General features: G+C 35.9%; 1 protein-coding gene across 33 annotated transcripts in view; it reads right to left on the reverse strand.

Annotated features, from left to right (window-relative positions):
• Positions 1-16,046, reverse strand: part of RIMS2 (regulating synaptic membrane exocytosis 2) — a 598,763-nt gene that overhangs the window by 374,083 nt on the left and 208,634 nt on the right. For 9 of the 33 annotated variants that reach the window (XM_046014358.1, XM_046014384.1, XM_046014340.1 and 6 more), the window contains exon 1: positions 4,648-5,062. The exons of the other annotated variants lie outside the window; for them this stretch is intronic. In XM_046014358.1, the coding sequence (XP_045870314.1) occupies positions 4,648-4,769 (122 nt within the window). In that variant the 5' untranslated portion in view covers positions 4,770-5,062. Of the gene's footprint in view, positions 1-4,647; positions 5,063-16,046 lie in introns of those variants that run through there. 33 annotated transcript variants of the gene reach the window in all.

The raw sequence follows: 16,046 nt of genomic DNA on the forward strand, positions 1-16,046 counted from the left end.
AAACATTTATTTGCAAAATCAAATTTTATTTAAATAATATTAATGTTTTAGATCTGTGAGAATTCGTCAGTGGAAAAGAGTCCATTTGCCCTAGGTCATTTCAAGCCTTCCATTTCATCTCTATAGAGTGGCCCTGTAATTTAACAACAAATAGCAAGGCTTTTGAGAAGTACTGACAGTAATTAGTGGAGGAAGGCAGGCATTAAAATGGGGCTACCCCGGGGCACCTGGATGGCTCAGTGGGTTAAGCCTCTGCCTTCGGCTCAGGTCATGATCCCAGGGTCCTGGGATCAAGCCCCGCATCGGGCTCTCTGCTCCACAGGAAGCCTGCTTCCCTGCTCTCTCTGCCTGCCTCTCTGAGTACTTGTGATCTCTCTCTCTGTCAAATAAATAAATTAAAAAAAAAAAAAATGGGGCTACCCCAGGCAAAGCAGATCATATGGTCACTTTATTAGGAACTGAAAATACCAACAAATCCAAATATCTTTGGGTCTATTAAGTTCTTTGTAATCTTATTTTGTGAAATATGGACGTCTGCCTACCTCATTAGATGTATATGGAAGGGAGAGAAAGACTGTCTTCAACATCTCTTCTGACTAAATTCCAGGCTTATTATGCCCCTGTGTGGCCAGCCAGCACACAAATTCACTGCTACCCATTTACTTACAAAAAAAAAAAATCACATCTGGGGGAAAAAAAAAACCCAGAGATTTCTTCACCATACAAGAGAGATTACTAAAAATCAGGAAAATGGAGAAACGTGAAGGATATTAAGTACATTTTTCCACAAGTTTTATCACAAAAGATAGTCATCCTTATCATGTATTTGAATACTGCTCAAAGCAATTGATTATTCAATGCAGTGAGCTGTTAAAAACCTATCTTCTAGCATCCCAATACTTACGTTTGCTTCCAAAGACAAGATCACAAAATTCAGGCTTCGTAATGAATTTAGGACTTGAGGATTTTTTAATTGGCAACAAAAGCAATTATCTTTGTATCTGATTAAATATTTAATTTGGAAAAATGAGTTTATGGTGAGAAAGCTTGATGACAAGAATTTAAATTAAAGTGGCATCTCTAGGGGCACCCGGGTGGCTTGGTGGCTTAAGCCTCTGCCTTCAGCTCAGGTCATGATCCCAGGGTCCTGGGATGGATCCCTGCATTGGGCTCTGCTCAGCAGGGGGCCTGCTTCCTCCTCTCTGCCTCTGCCTGCCGCTCTGCCTACTTGTGACCTCTGTCAAATAAATAAATAAAATCTTAAAAAAAAAAAAAGTGGCATCTCATCAAAACCTGTCAAGTGGATTTACGTAGGATGAAGACACTGATTTTTTTTTTCTTGCTTTACCTTCAATGGTTTGCTGCAAAAGCACAGAGGATATCTTGCCCCCTCCCTTATCCACTGAAATGGTACTCAAGAACCACAATGATAACAGAATAAGCTAAGAACTTTCAGTATGGGGGCGTCTGGGTGGCTCAGTGGGTTAAAGCCTCTGCTTTCGGCTCAGGTCATGGTCCCAGGGTCCTGGGATCGAGCCCTGCGTGGGACTGTCTGCTCAGCAGGGAGCCTGCTTCCCTTCCTCTCTCTGCCTGCCTCTCTGCCTACTTGTGATCTCTGTCTGTCAAATAAATAAAATCTTAAAAAAAAAAAAGAACTTTCAGTATGAAACATAAGGGAGAGTCATTCTATACGGCTTCCAACAACCAGTCTAAAATATTCTAATGATTTTCACTCCTAAATATATTTCAATTGTTCATTTGATACTAAAATACTTTAACAATCTATAGTTATATACGGGTTAGTAATTTACTAGCCATAAAATATTCCTGGTGTATTTAAAATCTTGGCTCTTTGACAAGTTGAATCTGCCAATCATTTTGGAGTAACTATTATGAAAGATTTCCATCTTTTAACCTTTCATTGCTTATATGTCATAGAAGTAATCTGCCCTACCATCGGAAACCTGATGAAAGTTGAGTTGCAGATTTCAGGATACGATTAGTTATCTAGGGAAAGTCTCAAGAATATTACTTGAAAGTCTCCTCACAGTGATACATCGTCTACAATCGATGCATAGTACTAGTCTGGTAATTTCTCCTAGAAAGCAATTCAGAATAAAATATAATCTAACTGTCCATATCCATGATGTTATTTTTTTTCTATCAGTTTAAAGATTCATACTTTATGTCACAACACAAATACTGAATATTTCATCTGAACTAGTCCAAACAATTAAATGATTACTAAACATATTATAACAACCAAAAACTGCTATTTCCAGAGAGATAGTTACATAATTGATGCTCAAATCTCAAGATCATTAACGTCCAGTCCACAAGGTTGAAAGGCTCATTTATTCAAAAAGATTTTTAAAGTTGTAAGACCACATCTTCTGATGACATACTTGGATCATTATTCTTCCAAGACTTTTCCTTCAAGAATGATCTTTTTTAGTCTACATCTTACTTTCTAATTCAATGCTAACTGAAATGTTGATGTCGGGGCATTTGTATTTCTTTAAAGAATCCAAGCAGAGAAAGAGTTCTAAAGGGCCACTTATGTCTCATCTGAACACAAAGTAAATAAAATGTTAAAATATGTGGGGCCATTGAGAGTTATATAAACTTATTTTCACTCTTCCTAATTCTAAAATAATTATTTGTGTAGCTGGTTTTGACTGATTTTAGAAGTAAATTGAGCAGTTGATTATTTATGAAAATCAACAGATCTGCACGTAAAGAAATGTCATGTTTTTTGAAGACTAAGAAGTTAAGAACATATAAAGCAGGCATATTTTCCCCCTAAACCAGTGTAAGTTTTTTATTGACTAAGTGGCAGTTTCATATAATCTTAGATAAAAAAAATCAAAGCAAGTTAAATAAGACTGGTCTTACAGAAGCATCAGAAACTTCACATTTTAATATTTAATTGCAGCAACATAAAATACTAGATTTTTAATAATGAGAGCAACGGAATCATTAAGCATGCAACAATAAAAGAAACTTGGAGCTAAAACAAAAGCATAGTGATAGGGATCCACGATCCCGTCAAAATATAGAGAGTCTCATATTTTAAAACTAAAATTTCCCTTAAAACTAATTCCATGCCATACTGTTCACAGCACAATTTCTAATGTGAATATGCACCCAGGCCTAATATTAATATTTTTAAACACATACATTCTTAGCACCAAAAAAAAAAAAAAAAAAAAAAAAAGATAGGAACTGAGCAAAGAGAAGATTTATAAAGGATGAGTACAAATCCTAAAACTCTGGTAGCTTCGGGTCATGGAAATTTTAAGAAAGCCATACTGCCTTCTCTATTTAATATAACATGCAATACAGATTATTTCTACCATAAATTACAGACACTCAAGCCTCAAGTGATATACTACTAAATTTAAAAACCTAATATCTTAAAAAATAGAAAGCCTATTATAGAATATCACAGCATTTCATACACCGTTATACACTTTATCTAAAAACTAAGCATAAAATAAAATTAGCCAACTGAATAGAACTGTACTGAGGAAAGAAGTGAAATTTTATTAAGAAAAAAAAAGATGTTATTCCATATTCAGTAAAAGGGTCATAGGTATATTTATCATCAGTAAACATTTTAAATGCCAACAAATTTTAAAAGCTTCTTCTTCATTTGCTCAAGTAAGACACATACTGTGTAATAGGGTTTTTTAAAAATCTCTAAATAGGCTGCCTCACATTGTTCAGAAGAGACCAGCAGAACCATTCAATATTCTATGCACTATTAGCTCTCCCTCAATTTCCAGAAGGTTTTAGTGCATTATTATCATGTTCACAGAATTTCTTCCTTAGGCTTTCTCCACATATACTTAGTTAAAATGGGATCTTTTCCATAGGAAGTATATAACATTAGAAATTCTCACAACGCAAACAAATGGATAATAACATTGCATTTTAAAAGCCTTCTTTAATAGGCTGTCTCTTTTAGTGTAAGCCAGAGAAACCGTCTAAAACATATGTTCCTAATTTAACAATCTTCACCACACACACACACACGCACACACACACACAGAATGATGAGGTTGAAAAAGCAATAGGAATTTACAACAAAGCATCCTTTCAAACTAGCCGACCAAATACAAAGCAGTATTAGCAGTTTGATAATATAGCTTGTTTAAAAGTGATTATTGATCTACCCTGCACAGAGAAATGTCTCAGACCCAGGAAACATCTTCCGCATGTTTTACAAGGAGCATGCATGACTGCTAATTCACATTTTCCAACAAATCACATATGATTATATATCCCCATCCCTATATATGCATTGTAATCACTGCCATGATCACAACGGGGAAAAAAAAATATATCAGGCATTTTACGTTAATCATCTTATTTATTAGAAAATGAAATCATGAAGCAAGCAGCCTGTACTATGTTTCAGAGGTCAAACTAGTTAAATTTAAGATGCTTTCGGTGCCTGGAAGTAAGCTTATTTTCCTTCCTGAAATCAATTAAGAAGAATACTATATAAAATTTTGTATGTATGGTAAAAAGACAACACCCTCATAATACTAACATTTCAACACAGAACCATTTTTATAGACATATAAGATTATTATTCTGAAAATATCAATGCCAAAAGAAATATACTTTAGCTTTACTCACCTTGCATTGTTCAGCGTTTGTCCAAAAAGCTCATTTTGTAAAATATTTGGTGGGGATGAGAAAACCCCATGAAAATGAGATAAAACAGAATTGCAGACCTGGCGCAATGTCTCAAATTGCATTTTCTTTCTTTTTTTTCCCCCCCTTCTCTTATTTTTCCTTACCACCTGTCTTTAAAGTCATCTATTTGCAGACACCATCAAATAAAAACATGCCAATCAAGTTCCATATTTCTCCTGCGCTCTGTAGAAACTGTGCTTCAATGAGCAGAGGTGGACAGTTAATTGTACAGTCATTATTCTTCTAATTCAGTCGTGGAAGATTCAGTACCCGTACAGCTTTCGGCTTTCTCCTGACTGTAGCAAGAATTCTAAACAGCAGTAAGCTTTTTGGGCATTCCCAGCTGAAGTGTGAAGCTGAGCTGCTTTCATGTACTCTACTCATATTTCTCTAAGCCTATTAAAAACACGCGATGACTAGATGCTGTCGTCAGGAGTTTCAGCACATCTGGCTGCCAGCAATAAAATCTCAGAAGTAATAAAAATGGGGACAAGGTATCTTCTCAATGTTACTACTGGGGAAGAGGAAGAGGAATTATGCATTTCCCAACCCTTTCGTCTTTCCCTGAAAAACGAGTAACCCCAGCAACAGAGTATGTCGGTCTCTTCACTGTGAAGGCTGCTGCATAGGACAGAGAACACTCTAAAAATAAGTGGTATATCCTTCTTTTGATATCACAGAGCTATAAAAATATGACAGACAATAGAGCTCTCATTGCCTGCATTTATAATGCTGTGCTTCCAAAGAGACATCCGGAAAACTTCCCCGTCTTAATTTCTTAGTTAATTTTAAAATGTCTTCATTTTATTCTTAAAGTGAGTGATGTTCAATCCAGTCCCTTTCTGAGGGGCCAACGTAGTGACTACATGATTATTTGTGTGAAGAAATGTGTGCATAGGGAAAAAAAATTATACTCTCTCAATTAAAATTTACTTAAGCAGCACACATTAAATACGAACTTCCCCACAATTTTAACACACACACACAACTAAGCTCAGAAAGACTTTATAAATTATTATTAACTTATTTCAGTAAGCGGCGGTCATACAGCATTTTTCAGAAAAGAATACTTCCTGAAGACTCCAATTGTCTTAGAGTGCCCCAGATCACCATCCATTCTCAAAAGAATAATTCTGGTTGAGATAAAATCTGAGGTTATCCTATTTCCAGGTGCATCCATCTTTCCACAAAAGATGCTCTGATGGTCGTGTGTAAACCAAAGTTTAAAAATCAACTCCATCACAGAGACAATTAATGTATTTATTAATTTTGAACTGCTCCTAAACCACAACATTTCTTTAACAGGTATATCCCTTTTAGCCCTTTTTTACCTCAACTTTTAGCTTTAACCTGTTCTATTCCCTTCCACACACATGCCACTATCAATAACTAGGGACTTAGATACACTAAGAAGTTTTTTAAAAACTGGTGAATTCTTTGTTGACATGAACAAACATGTCCCAAACAAGCAATACAAAATAAAGATGTAATGATATAAATTTTTTAATGATACAAAATAAACATGCAATCATATGCCTTTTTAAATAACTAATTCATTGCTTTAAGAAACTGAGATGTTCCGGGGCGCCTGGGTGGCTCAGTGGGTTAAAGCCTCTGCCTTCGGCTCAGGTCATGATCCCAGGGTCCTGGGATCGGGCCCCGCGTCGGGCTCTCTGCTCAGCGGGGAGCCTGCTTCCTTCTCTCTCTGCCTGCCTGCCTCTCCGCCTACTTGTGATTTCTGTCTTTCAAATAAATAAATAAAATCTTTAAAAAAAAAAAAAAAAAAAAGAAACTGAGATGTTCCAATATGGGTTTGTCCTCAACCAAGAGGGCTTGTTACTTATTATTTTATATTTTTATGGGTGCCTATTAATCTATTGATGAAACATAATAATCATAAAGTATTTTTGTTCTATTTGTTGTACTTCTATATTTTTTAATTTTTTAAAGATTTATTTATTTATTTATTAGAGAGAGAAAGTACGAGCGAGAGCATGAGCAGGGGGGATGGTCAGAGGAAGAGGGAGATGCAGATTCCCCGCTGAGCCAGGAGCCCGAAGTGAGGCTTGATCCCAGGACTCTGTGATCATGACCTGAGCCAAAGGCAGACGCTTAACCAGCTGAGCCACCCTGGAGTCCCAGGACTCTGTTTATTTTTTTTAATATCCAGATATGTGACCAGGTTGTAATTCTACTATTGTTTTATATATGAAAAGAAACAGAGGCTTTAAAGGATTAAAGATCACACAGCTTAGAAAAATAGAATATTTGAAAGAAGGTCTTTGCTTAAGACTTCATGTCACATACTCCTTCCCTATCATTCTACCTCCTATGTATGTACACAGATGGGCACACGCACGTGCACACACACACACACACACGCATACCTATTTGTGAACAGATCAGTCTCTATACATGAATAGGAAAACTACCTGCCAGTGACCTAATGAAGAATATTTCAGTTAAAGCAAGCTTCTTGGGGTGCCTGGGTGACTCAGTGGGTTAAGGCCTCTGCCTTCGGCTCAGGTCATGATCCCAGGGTCCCGGGATCAAGCCCCACATCGGGCTCTCTGCTCAGCGGGAAGCCTGCTTCCCCCTCTCTCTCTGCCTACTTGTGATCTCTCTGTGTCAAATAAACAAATAATATCTTAAAAAAAAAAAAAGCAAGCATCTCAATTATTTTAACTCATAAGTAACTTTAAATAGGTTTCTTTCCATTAATTCAAAGAGAAGCAACCTGGTATGCTTCAAATTTTTAAGCCTCTGATCATGTTGATTTTTTACATCTATAAAAGGTCAATTTCTCTAAGTGAAAACCCATAGTTTTAAAATTCTTAATTTCCAAGCTTATACTATCTGTGATGAATATGTAGTTTCTAAGCTTATACTATCTGTGATGCATATATGTATGTATGTATATATTTCCCCTTTGCGGGTAGATTCAATTTTTATAAATAATCAAAAGCCCTTTTGAAGCAAGTCTGTTAAATAAGAAGGTGATTACATTGCAAAACGCTCTTTGTTACTTAAAAAAAAATAGTTTCTTTTGTTTCAAAAGAGGATCTGAAGGCAAGGGCATAGGGAGAGTTTCAAAAAATGGTCTCAGCGATGGAAACATCACTAGAATGAACAGTAACGTGACTTCTTTGAAAAACTAAAGAATGTAGCAACTACCTTCCTCAGAGTCTTCTTTTCCGGCTCACACACTACTGGTCAGCTTTCTCTTAGCTCCCTCAACGTTCTAAAAATGTTGTCTTCCACTTCCGCAGCCCATACCAACTTTTCATCTGCTCCCATTTAACCTCAAGGACTCACATGTCACCTTTTCAAGACTTTCTCTGCCCTGGATCAGGTCCCCTATCACGCACTCTTGTCATCCCCTGTGTTTGTTCTTCATGCATTTGATAAAAGTGTCACTATATATTTACTTGAAAAAAAAATGTTTAATGTCTTTCACCTCCAGTCCCATGAGGTTAATGCTCACATTTGTTTTATTCCAGCATAGTGCCTAGTAAAGAGTAAGTGCTCAATAAATATTTGTTGAATGAGCAGTTGCCTATATTTTATTGAAAAGCTAATTAACTTTTAGTCACATCCCATAAGTAGGATAGGAAACTGCTCAGGGCTCAATTTGATTCTTTGTTTCTGTGTTTATTTTAGCTGACCACATCATATTATAAGATTCATAAATACAAGAGCAACCAATATTTGCAATCAAAAACATTGTGTAATTTGTTGGAATACCCTGAATATTTTAAGAATGTTTATAGCTAATATTTGTTTTACATTTTCTATACACTTTAGGCCACATGTAACATAAATATTGGAGGCATCTAGGAGGAGAGAAAGATCATGGCACTTGGAGTTTAATGGACTGGTTTAAGCATTAACTCCAAGCCTAACCTCAGGACATTGGCTTTATATATCCGGGCTATGGTTTCATCAAGCTGTATCATTTTCCTCATAGGGTTATTATTGTATTTCAACATGTAATATATATAAATACATTTCATAAACTCTAAAGTACACAGTCATTGGAAGTAACCTCACTATGCTACCAAAGGGACCAACTCATTGGAACCTTAACCAAATTAAAGGAACCAAATTACTGGAAAAGATTCTAACAATTATGTTCAGGTATCATTTATTTATCACATTTATTCATGCATTTCTTGGTGCATTTATTCACCAATTTCTTTGCACAAGGCTCTCTCTCTCTCTCTCTGTTAGATACTGACGGATACAATGTTTACATTTACCTCTTTCTGGGAAAATTAGATAATTAGCTCTATATTTACACTGAGTCCAGCAGAGATGCATGATGTAGAAACTTAGCTGTAGTATTAGAATCTTTAGCACCTCACTGGTAATGAAAAGCTAATTAGAGTTCTCCCAAAAGAAGAGGTGTTAAGAAACTTCTAGCAGTAGAGGCAATTTTATTAAAGAAGATATCTAAAAGATTCACCAACATCTGAAAGAGTGTAATCTAAGTTATCAAAAGAATTCAAAGGAAAATAATAACAATGTGGTACTGGCCTTTAAATTGGCAAAGTATTGGCCAGAGGGTCAGAGAATGGGCACACACTCATACTACATTATTGGCAGAAGTATACCATTCTGAGAAATATTTAGTAATATGTACCAAAAACTTTAAAAGTGTTCAAAATCAGGAAGAACACCAGAAGAAGAAACACAAAAATGTTAATATTGATTATATCTGAGGACATCACAAATTTTTTTCTTCATTATATGTCTTTATAAGTTAGCCACAAGAAAAGCCCAAAGTTGGGGCGCCTGGGTGGCTCAGTGGGTTAAAGCCTCTGCCTTCGGCTCAGGTCATGATCTCAGGGTCCTGGGATCGAGTCCCACATCGGGCTCTCTGCTCAACAGGGAGCCTGCTTCCTCCTCTCTCTCTGCCTGCCTCTCTGCCTACCTGTGATCTCTGTCTGTCAAATAAATAAATAAAATCTTTAAAAAAAAAAAAAAGAAGAAAAGCCCAAAATTCAATCCCTCTACAAGTAGACAGTTCTATAACTACAATGAAATCATAACCATACATATTAAGTACGATGTTAGCCCATGAATTTTTCTTAGCAATGCTCAAATAAATCAAATACAAGATTATTAGTTTTCACGCAATTAGCTATATCCATTAGCAAAAGTATTCTCTTCTTTATAAGTAAGTTCCTAAAATTCTGTAATAACTCAAATTGTTTAAATAGTATTATGAAACATCCAAATGAGAGGAGGAAAAAAAAAAGCACTAACATGTTTTCATCATCCTCAAAAATACTGAAGTATAAGATCTTAAAAATTAAAATTACTTAAGAGTCTTGGTTTACAAATGCCTGATGGTTGTGAACTAAATGTCTTAAGAAATTTAACACAAACTCAAAATTAAATGAAGGAATAAAAATTGAGAACTTACTCCCTTCTAAATTAACAACAATACAAGCCTCTTAATAAAGCTCAATCACTCATGACATATTTCAATTTCATAATTTTAATGATGTCTGGGCTTATTTTGAATTTTTAAGAGTACAAAAGTGTGTCTATTAAAATCCTCCACACATGCAAACATTTAAATATAACTAATCAATTACTGAAATGATATGATATATAACATGTATAATCCATAACAAAAATCCCCGAAATGTTTTCAAGGAAGTTTTCATTTTCTCAAAAAACACATCTGTAGGGGCACCTGGGTGGCTCAGTGGGTTGAGCCGCTGCCTTCGGCTCAGGTCATGATCTCAGGGTCCTGGGATCGAGTCCCGCATCGGGCTCTCTGCTCCGCAGGGAGCCTGCTTCCTCCTCTCTCTCTGCCTGCCTCTCTGCCTACTTGTGATCTCTCTCTGTCAAATAAATAAATAAAATCTTTAAAAAAAAAACAAAACACATCTGTAGTTCTCTCTATATAATTGGTAGTTGCTATATTCTTTAGTTTTTCAAAGAAGTCGCTGTTGCATTATTCTTGTTCCATTGACTATTTGAAGCATCTGACTGATTAAAATCGAAGGCTATATGTAAGAAACATGGTCCAGAGAACAAGTGTCTTCATATGTTTTGCAAATTAATGTCATGCATCGTAAATATTTCCCTGAGGCAAGACCATAGAACCATTCATCCTCAGGGATAACAAATAAGCAAATAAAAGGCAGATGATGAAATTTTGAACTGAAGTAGAAAGGAAAAGGCATTCAAATGTTTGGTAGAATTCCCCTCGGAAGCCATCTGGCCCCGGACTTTTGTTTTTTGGAAGGTTTTTGATTACTGCTTTGATTTCATTACTGGTTATTGGTCTATCCAGGTTGTCTATTTCTTCCTCTTGGTAGTTTGTAAGTTTCCAGCAAGGCATCCATTTCTTCCAGGTTGCTTACTTTGTTGGCCTACAAATGCTGGTAGTAATTTCTAATAATTGTTTCTATTTCTGTTTGTGTTAATCGTGACCTCTCCCCTTTCATTCATGATTTTATTAATTTGGTCCCTTTCTCTTTTCTTTTGGATAAGTTTGGCCAGTGGTTTATTGATCTTATTAATTCTTTCAAAGAACCAGCTTCTAGTTTGATTGATCTGTTCTACTGTTTTTCTGGTTTCTATTTCATTGATCTCTGCTCTAATCTTTATTATTTCTCTTCTCCTGCTTGATTTAGGTTTTATTTGCTGTTCTTTCTCCAGCTCCTTTAGATGCAAGGTTAGCTTGTATATGTGGGATTTTTCTAATTTTTTGAGAGAGGCTTGGATGGCTATGTATTTCCCCCTTAGGATTGCCTTTGTAGTATCCCATAGGTTTTGGACTGATTAGGAAAAGGCATTCAATAAAGGTAAATTGGCCTGTACTTCAACTAAGGGTGGACAGTATATGGTATATCCAGGGATGAAAGAGAGAAAGAATGGCCCAGAATTAAATAAACACACTACAGGTCTAGAGATCCCAGAGTAAAATTTGAAAAGAGTGGAGTTCAAAATACCTACAGCAGTTTTCATAATAACTTTTTTAAAAAAGATTTTATTTATTTATTTGACAGAGAAAGAGATCACAAGTAGGCAGAGAGGCAGGCAGAGAGAGAGGGGGAAGCAGGCTCCCCACTGAGCAGAGAGCCCAATTCAGGGCTCAATCCCAGGACCCTGAGATCATGACCTGAGCCGAAGGCAGAGGTTTAACCCACTGAGCCACCCAGGTGCCCCACAAGTTTTTAAAAATGTGTTGATACTGGTTTTTTCTGAAATACAAATAAGTTCTGTAGTATTTCCTGGGGGTTGAACTCTATATTATCTGTCCCTAATTTTTGGCCATTGCTAAAGAACAGACTCCTAGCAGTTCCTATCATCTAATACATAAAGGAAAGGCGGGGCATGGTGAAAGCATCCATAAATGTAAGAAGCCCCACCGTCATTATCATCTCTCCGACTCCTCTTTCTGGACCAGAAATATGAGGGCTAATCCTACTATGCTTGGCTCAAGCTGCATTATTATGAGAGGTTTATAGAGTTGCTTCAAGAGTCCAATGCCAAGTAGCTCTTACTAGAGTAGTTCCCACACTTCCTAGCTGGCAGCAATAGAAATTTCTTTCTCATTGGACACAAGAGTCAGACCTAGATTTAAGTTCCAGAATGAAAATATCCAGAGTGATTTTATCTAATCTGACACCAAGAGACTCTACCTGTTAGAAGAAAGAGAACTAAGATCTCTGAAAACACAATTTGGTAAGTCCCTCCAGTATATATCTCCTTGATAACTGTCAAGAGAATCACTGGAAGCAACACAACAATTTCAGGGAGTTATATCAGTATAAGAGCCAACTCAATCTCCAATAGCTACATTCACCAGGAAACACAGTATAAGAAATGTTTATAGCTTTGGGACTCCAAGCATCACACCTAAGCTTGCAATCTGAATGCCCGCTGTCATCACGTGAAAATTAGAAATAATAATCATTGGCATAATTATAAATTTGTTTTAGGAAATTTGGGACCAAATGCAACACTATGCAATAATACTGGCCTCCAAGAGTTCCCATCCACAATTCCTTTCTTTCATGCAATTTCCTTCTACTCATTACATCATGAGCAAATGGAAACATAAATACAGCAAGATATTATCTCACTACATATGGATGCAGGGAAAATCAATTAAGAAACTAAAGCATTAGTCAAAGTAAGATATTAGTTGGCTTGGATTAAAATGATTACAGTATGATGCAAAGAAAGACTAAATGGTAGATGTTGAATCAACAGGACATAATTATTGATTTGCCACAGGGATGAGAGGTAGTGTATGAAGGTCAAGAATAGAGTCAAAAATGACTCTCAGATTTCCCTCTTAAGTAACCAAGCAGATAGTTTTAAAATTTGCTGAGATAGAAAATGCTAAAGGAGGAGCAGACGGAGGGAGAAGGATAAGGAAGATGATGAGTTGTTGAATTTAAGAAGCATGCAAGATAGCTAAAAAAGCAAATAAGTAAGCAATTGGACATGTCACTCTAGAATTTAGAAGAGTGTTCTCATCTAAAGATATAAATTCAGGAAGCATCAGCATGTTAGTAATGATTTCAATCAAGTAAGTAAATGAGATTACACAAAGAGAAAGTTCAAAATGAAAAGAGGAAAAAAGAAGTTTAAGATGGAACACAGGTAAACTCAGTTCCACATTAAGTCATCAGGTAAAGAAGCAAGCAAAGGAGAAAGAGAAGGAACAACCACAAAAGTAGGAGGCAAATCAGGAGAGTATGGTGGCCTAGAGGCCAATTAAAGCAGTTTTAAGAAGAATAGTATCATCAAGTCTCTGCTACATAATTGTTGTCTGGAATTTGAATAATTACCATTCGTGACCCTGACCCTCAAACCAATTCTGAAAAAAGCTCTTTTGGTCTGAAATTCACTCACTCCATAGGACCAAACCTTGGTGAAAGATATGCAAACAGAATTTTTAGTCTTGGTTCAGCCAAAGCAGACAACTTTATGTAAATAAACTCATGCAGACCTACAGGTATCTTGATCCAATGTTACCAACTTAAAAATACAGCTAGATATGCCTGGCTCTTAAAAATGAACCGAAATCAAGATTAATCAGAGAAACCAGCTACTTCTGAGTGAAGGTGATTAAGCACCGAATTTGAAAGTAGAAAGGAAAAGAAACTATAAACCAAACAAGACTTATTCTATCAATTTTCCATCTAGTTTTCCCTTTTCCTTATAAGCACCTTCTTAAAATAGCTGCTTTATTTATTATTGAATCTAGTTTAAAAGGCTCTTCGTTCTAATGATATTTGTCATGATGAAGAATAACATTTATTTTATGTGCAAATCAAGTCAACAGTGATTTTATTACTATGTTATTTCCTATCTTAAAAGAACCTCACTCGATCCCACATTCCTTTCTAGGTACTGGTCCATTTTTACGATCCTCTTCACAACAAAATTTCTTCTAGGAGTTGTCTATAGTTACCATGTCTACATCCTCATTGCACATCCTCCTTTCAATTCCAAATCCGATACTCCATCAAGACAGTTCTCACCAATGACTTCCATGTTGCCAAATTCAAATGCAATTCTGTTCTTTTCTCTCTTTTTTTTTAATTCCACTAAGTTAACATACAGTGTTATATTACCATCATCTCTGTTCTTTTCTTAATATGGACTTTAACTTGACTTCCTTCCATAGCATTTGATACTGATACTATGCTATCCATGGCCCTTTAACCATTTTTTGTCCTCTGTTCTTGAAACATATTCTCCTGATTTTCTTCATGCTCAGTGGCAATTTTTTTCTCAGTGTCTTTTGCTAGCTCCTACTCTTCTCTTAGACCTCTAAATGTTAGGGTGTCCAAGGCTCTATTGCGACTATGTTATGGACCTCTTCTGTTCATTTTTTTTTTTTTTTAAGTAAACTCTACCCTAGCATGTGGCTTGAACACATGACCTCAAGTTCAAGAGTTGCATGCTCTACCAACTGAGCCAGGCTGGTGCCTCAACATCTTCTGTTGTTTAATCTACACACTCTCCTTGGGTGTCTTAGATCCATAGTCTAAACAACTTATATGTGTTATACCTTTGTCCTTAACTTCCCCTAGAACTCTAAACTGATATAACTGTCTACGAACTTGACATCCCCAAATGGAAATCAAAAGGTCATCTCAAATATATGGCCAAACAGAATTTCTGATTTCCTCATCCAAACCTGTTCTTCCTCAGTTTTTCCTATCTTGGAACAACACCATTATTTATCTAGGAATTATCCTTGATACCTTTTTCTTTCATACTCAACTGCCCACCTCAATCAGTAGGTTCTGTGAACTATATCTTTGAAATGGAACACAAGTCCATGAAAATTTCCATCTTGCCACTACAATACAAAGTTCAGCTACCAGCATCTCTCCTGGGCTACTTCAATAGCCTAATTTCCCTATGTATCAATTCTTGTCCTCCACAACCATTCTCCACACATCAGAATGACCATACAAAAACATTAATAATGTTATGTCCCTTCCATGTTTAATCCTTACAATGGCATCCTATCACATTTAAAACAAAATCTAAACTCCCTCATTTTACAGAAAGTAAGTGACCTACATTTTTGTTTTTGTTGTTCAAGTGGTTGGTGACAAAGTTAGAATGAACATCCGCATCTCCTTACAAGTCCAGTGCTCCTCACACAGTATTACCATGTCTCTGTCAGTCAGCAACTTCTCATGAATGTTCTCATTTAAAATGTAAGCTAATTTTGTCATTTATAAGTGTCCCCAGAATGTAAAAAGAAAGGATGATGTGAAAACACAAATAAAAAGATCAATGTAGGCTTGGACATAAACATAATTCCAAAATCTCCTATTTTTTGAAGCAGTAAAACACAAAGATCCACCAAAACACTGGATCAAAATATATTCAGGTAGGAAAGGGAATATACCAATGAAAAAAATCAAATTTTCATAATCCTCTTCCACTCACATGACTCTAATTCTTCTTAAGCAAAGTTGACTATAAGTTTCCTACCTTTCTAATAGGAAAGTGGTTTCCTACCACTTTTCCAGTGTTTTTAAATCATACCTCAAAATTTTCAATCATGTCAAATAATTTACATAAGCAAATTTCAGATATATATCACAAAAGTGATATATATCTGAAAAGGGCAAAACAATTTTATCCCACAACTTCAAGTATATATATTCTGAAGTCTTGCTGCCATGAAAAATAAAAACTTCTGAGAAAGGTAAATAAGATTTGTCAATTCTGCTCTATCAACACAAATCAATTCTCATGCAGAGAAAAGGAAGACTGAAACAGTTAAAGTGATTGGATAAACAGACAACTCAGTAAAAATTTGAAGATATTACTGAGGA

This window comes from Meles meles, chromosome 1 (genome assembly GCF_922984935.1).
Source record: "Meles meles chromosome 1, mMelMel3.1 paternal haplotype, whole genome shotgun sequence".
Classification (NCBI taxonomy): domain Eukaryota; kingdom Metazoa; phylum Chordata; class Mammalia; order Carnivora; family Mustelidae; genus Meles; species Meles meles.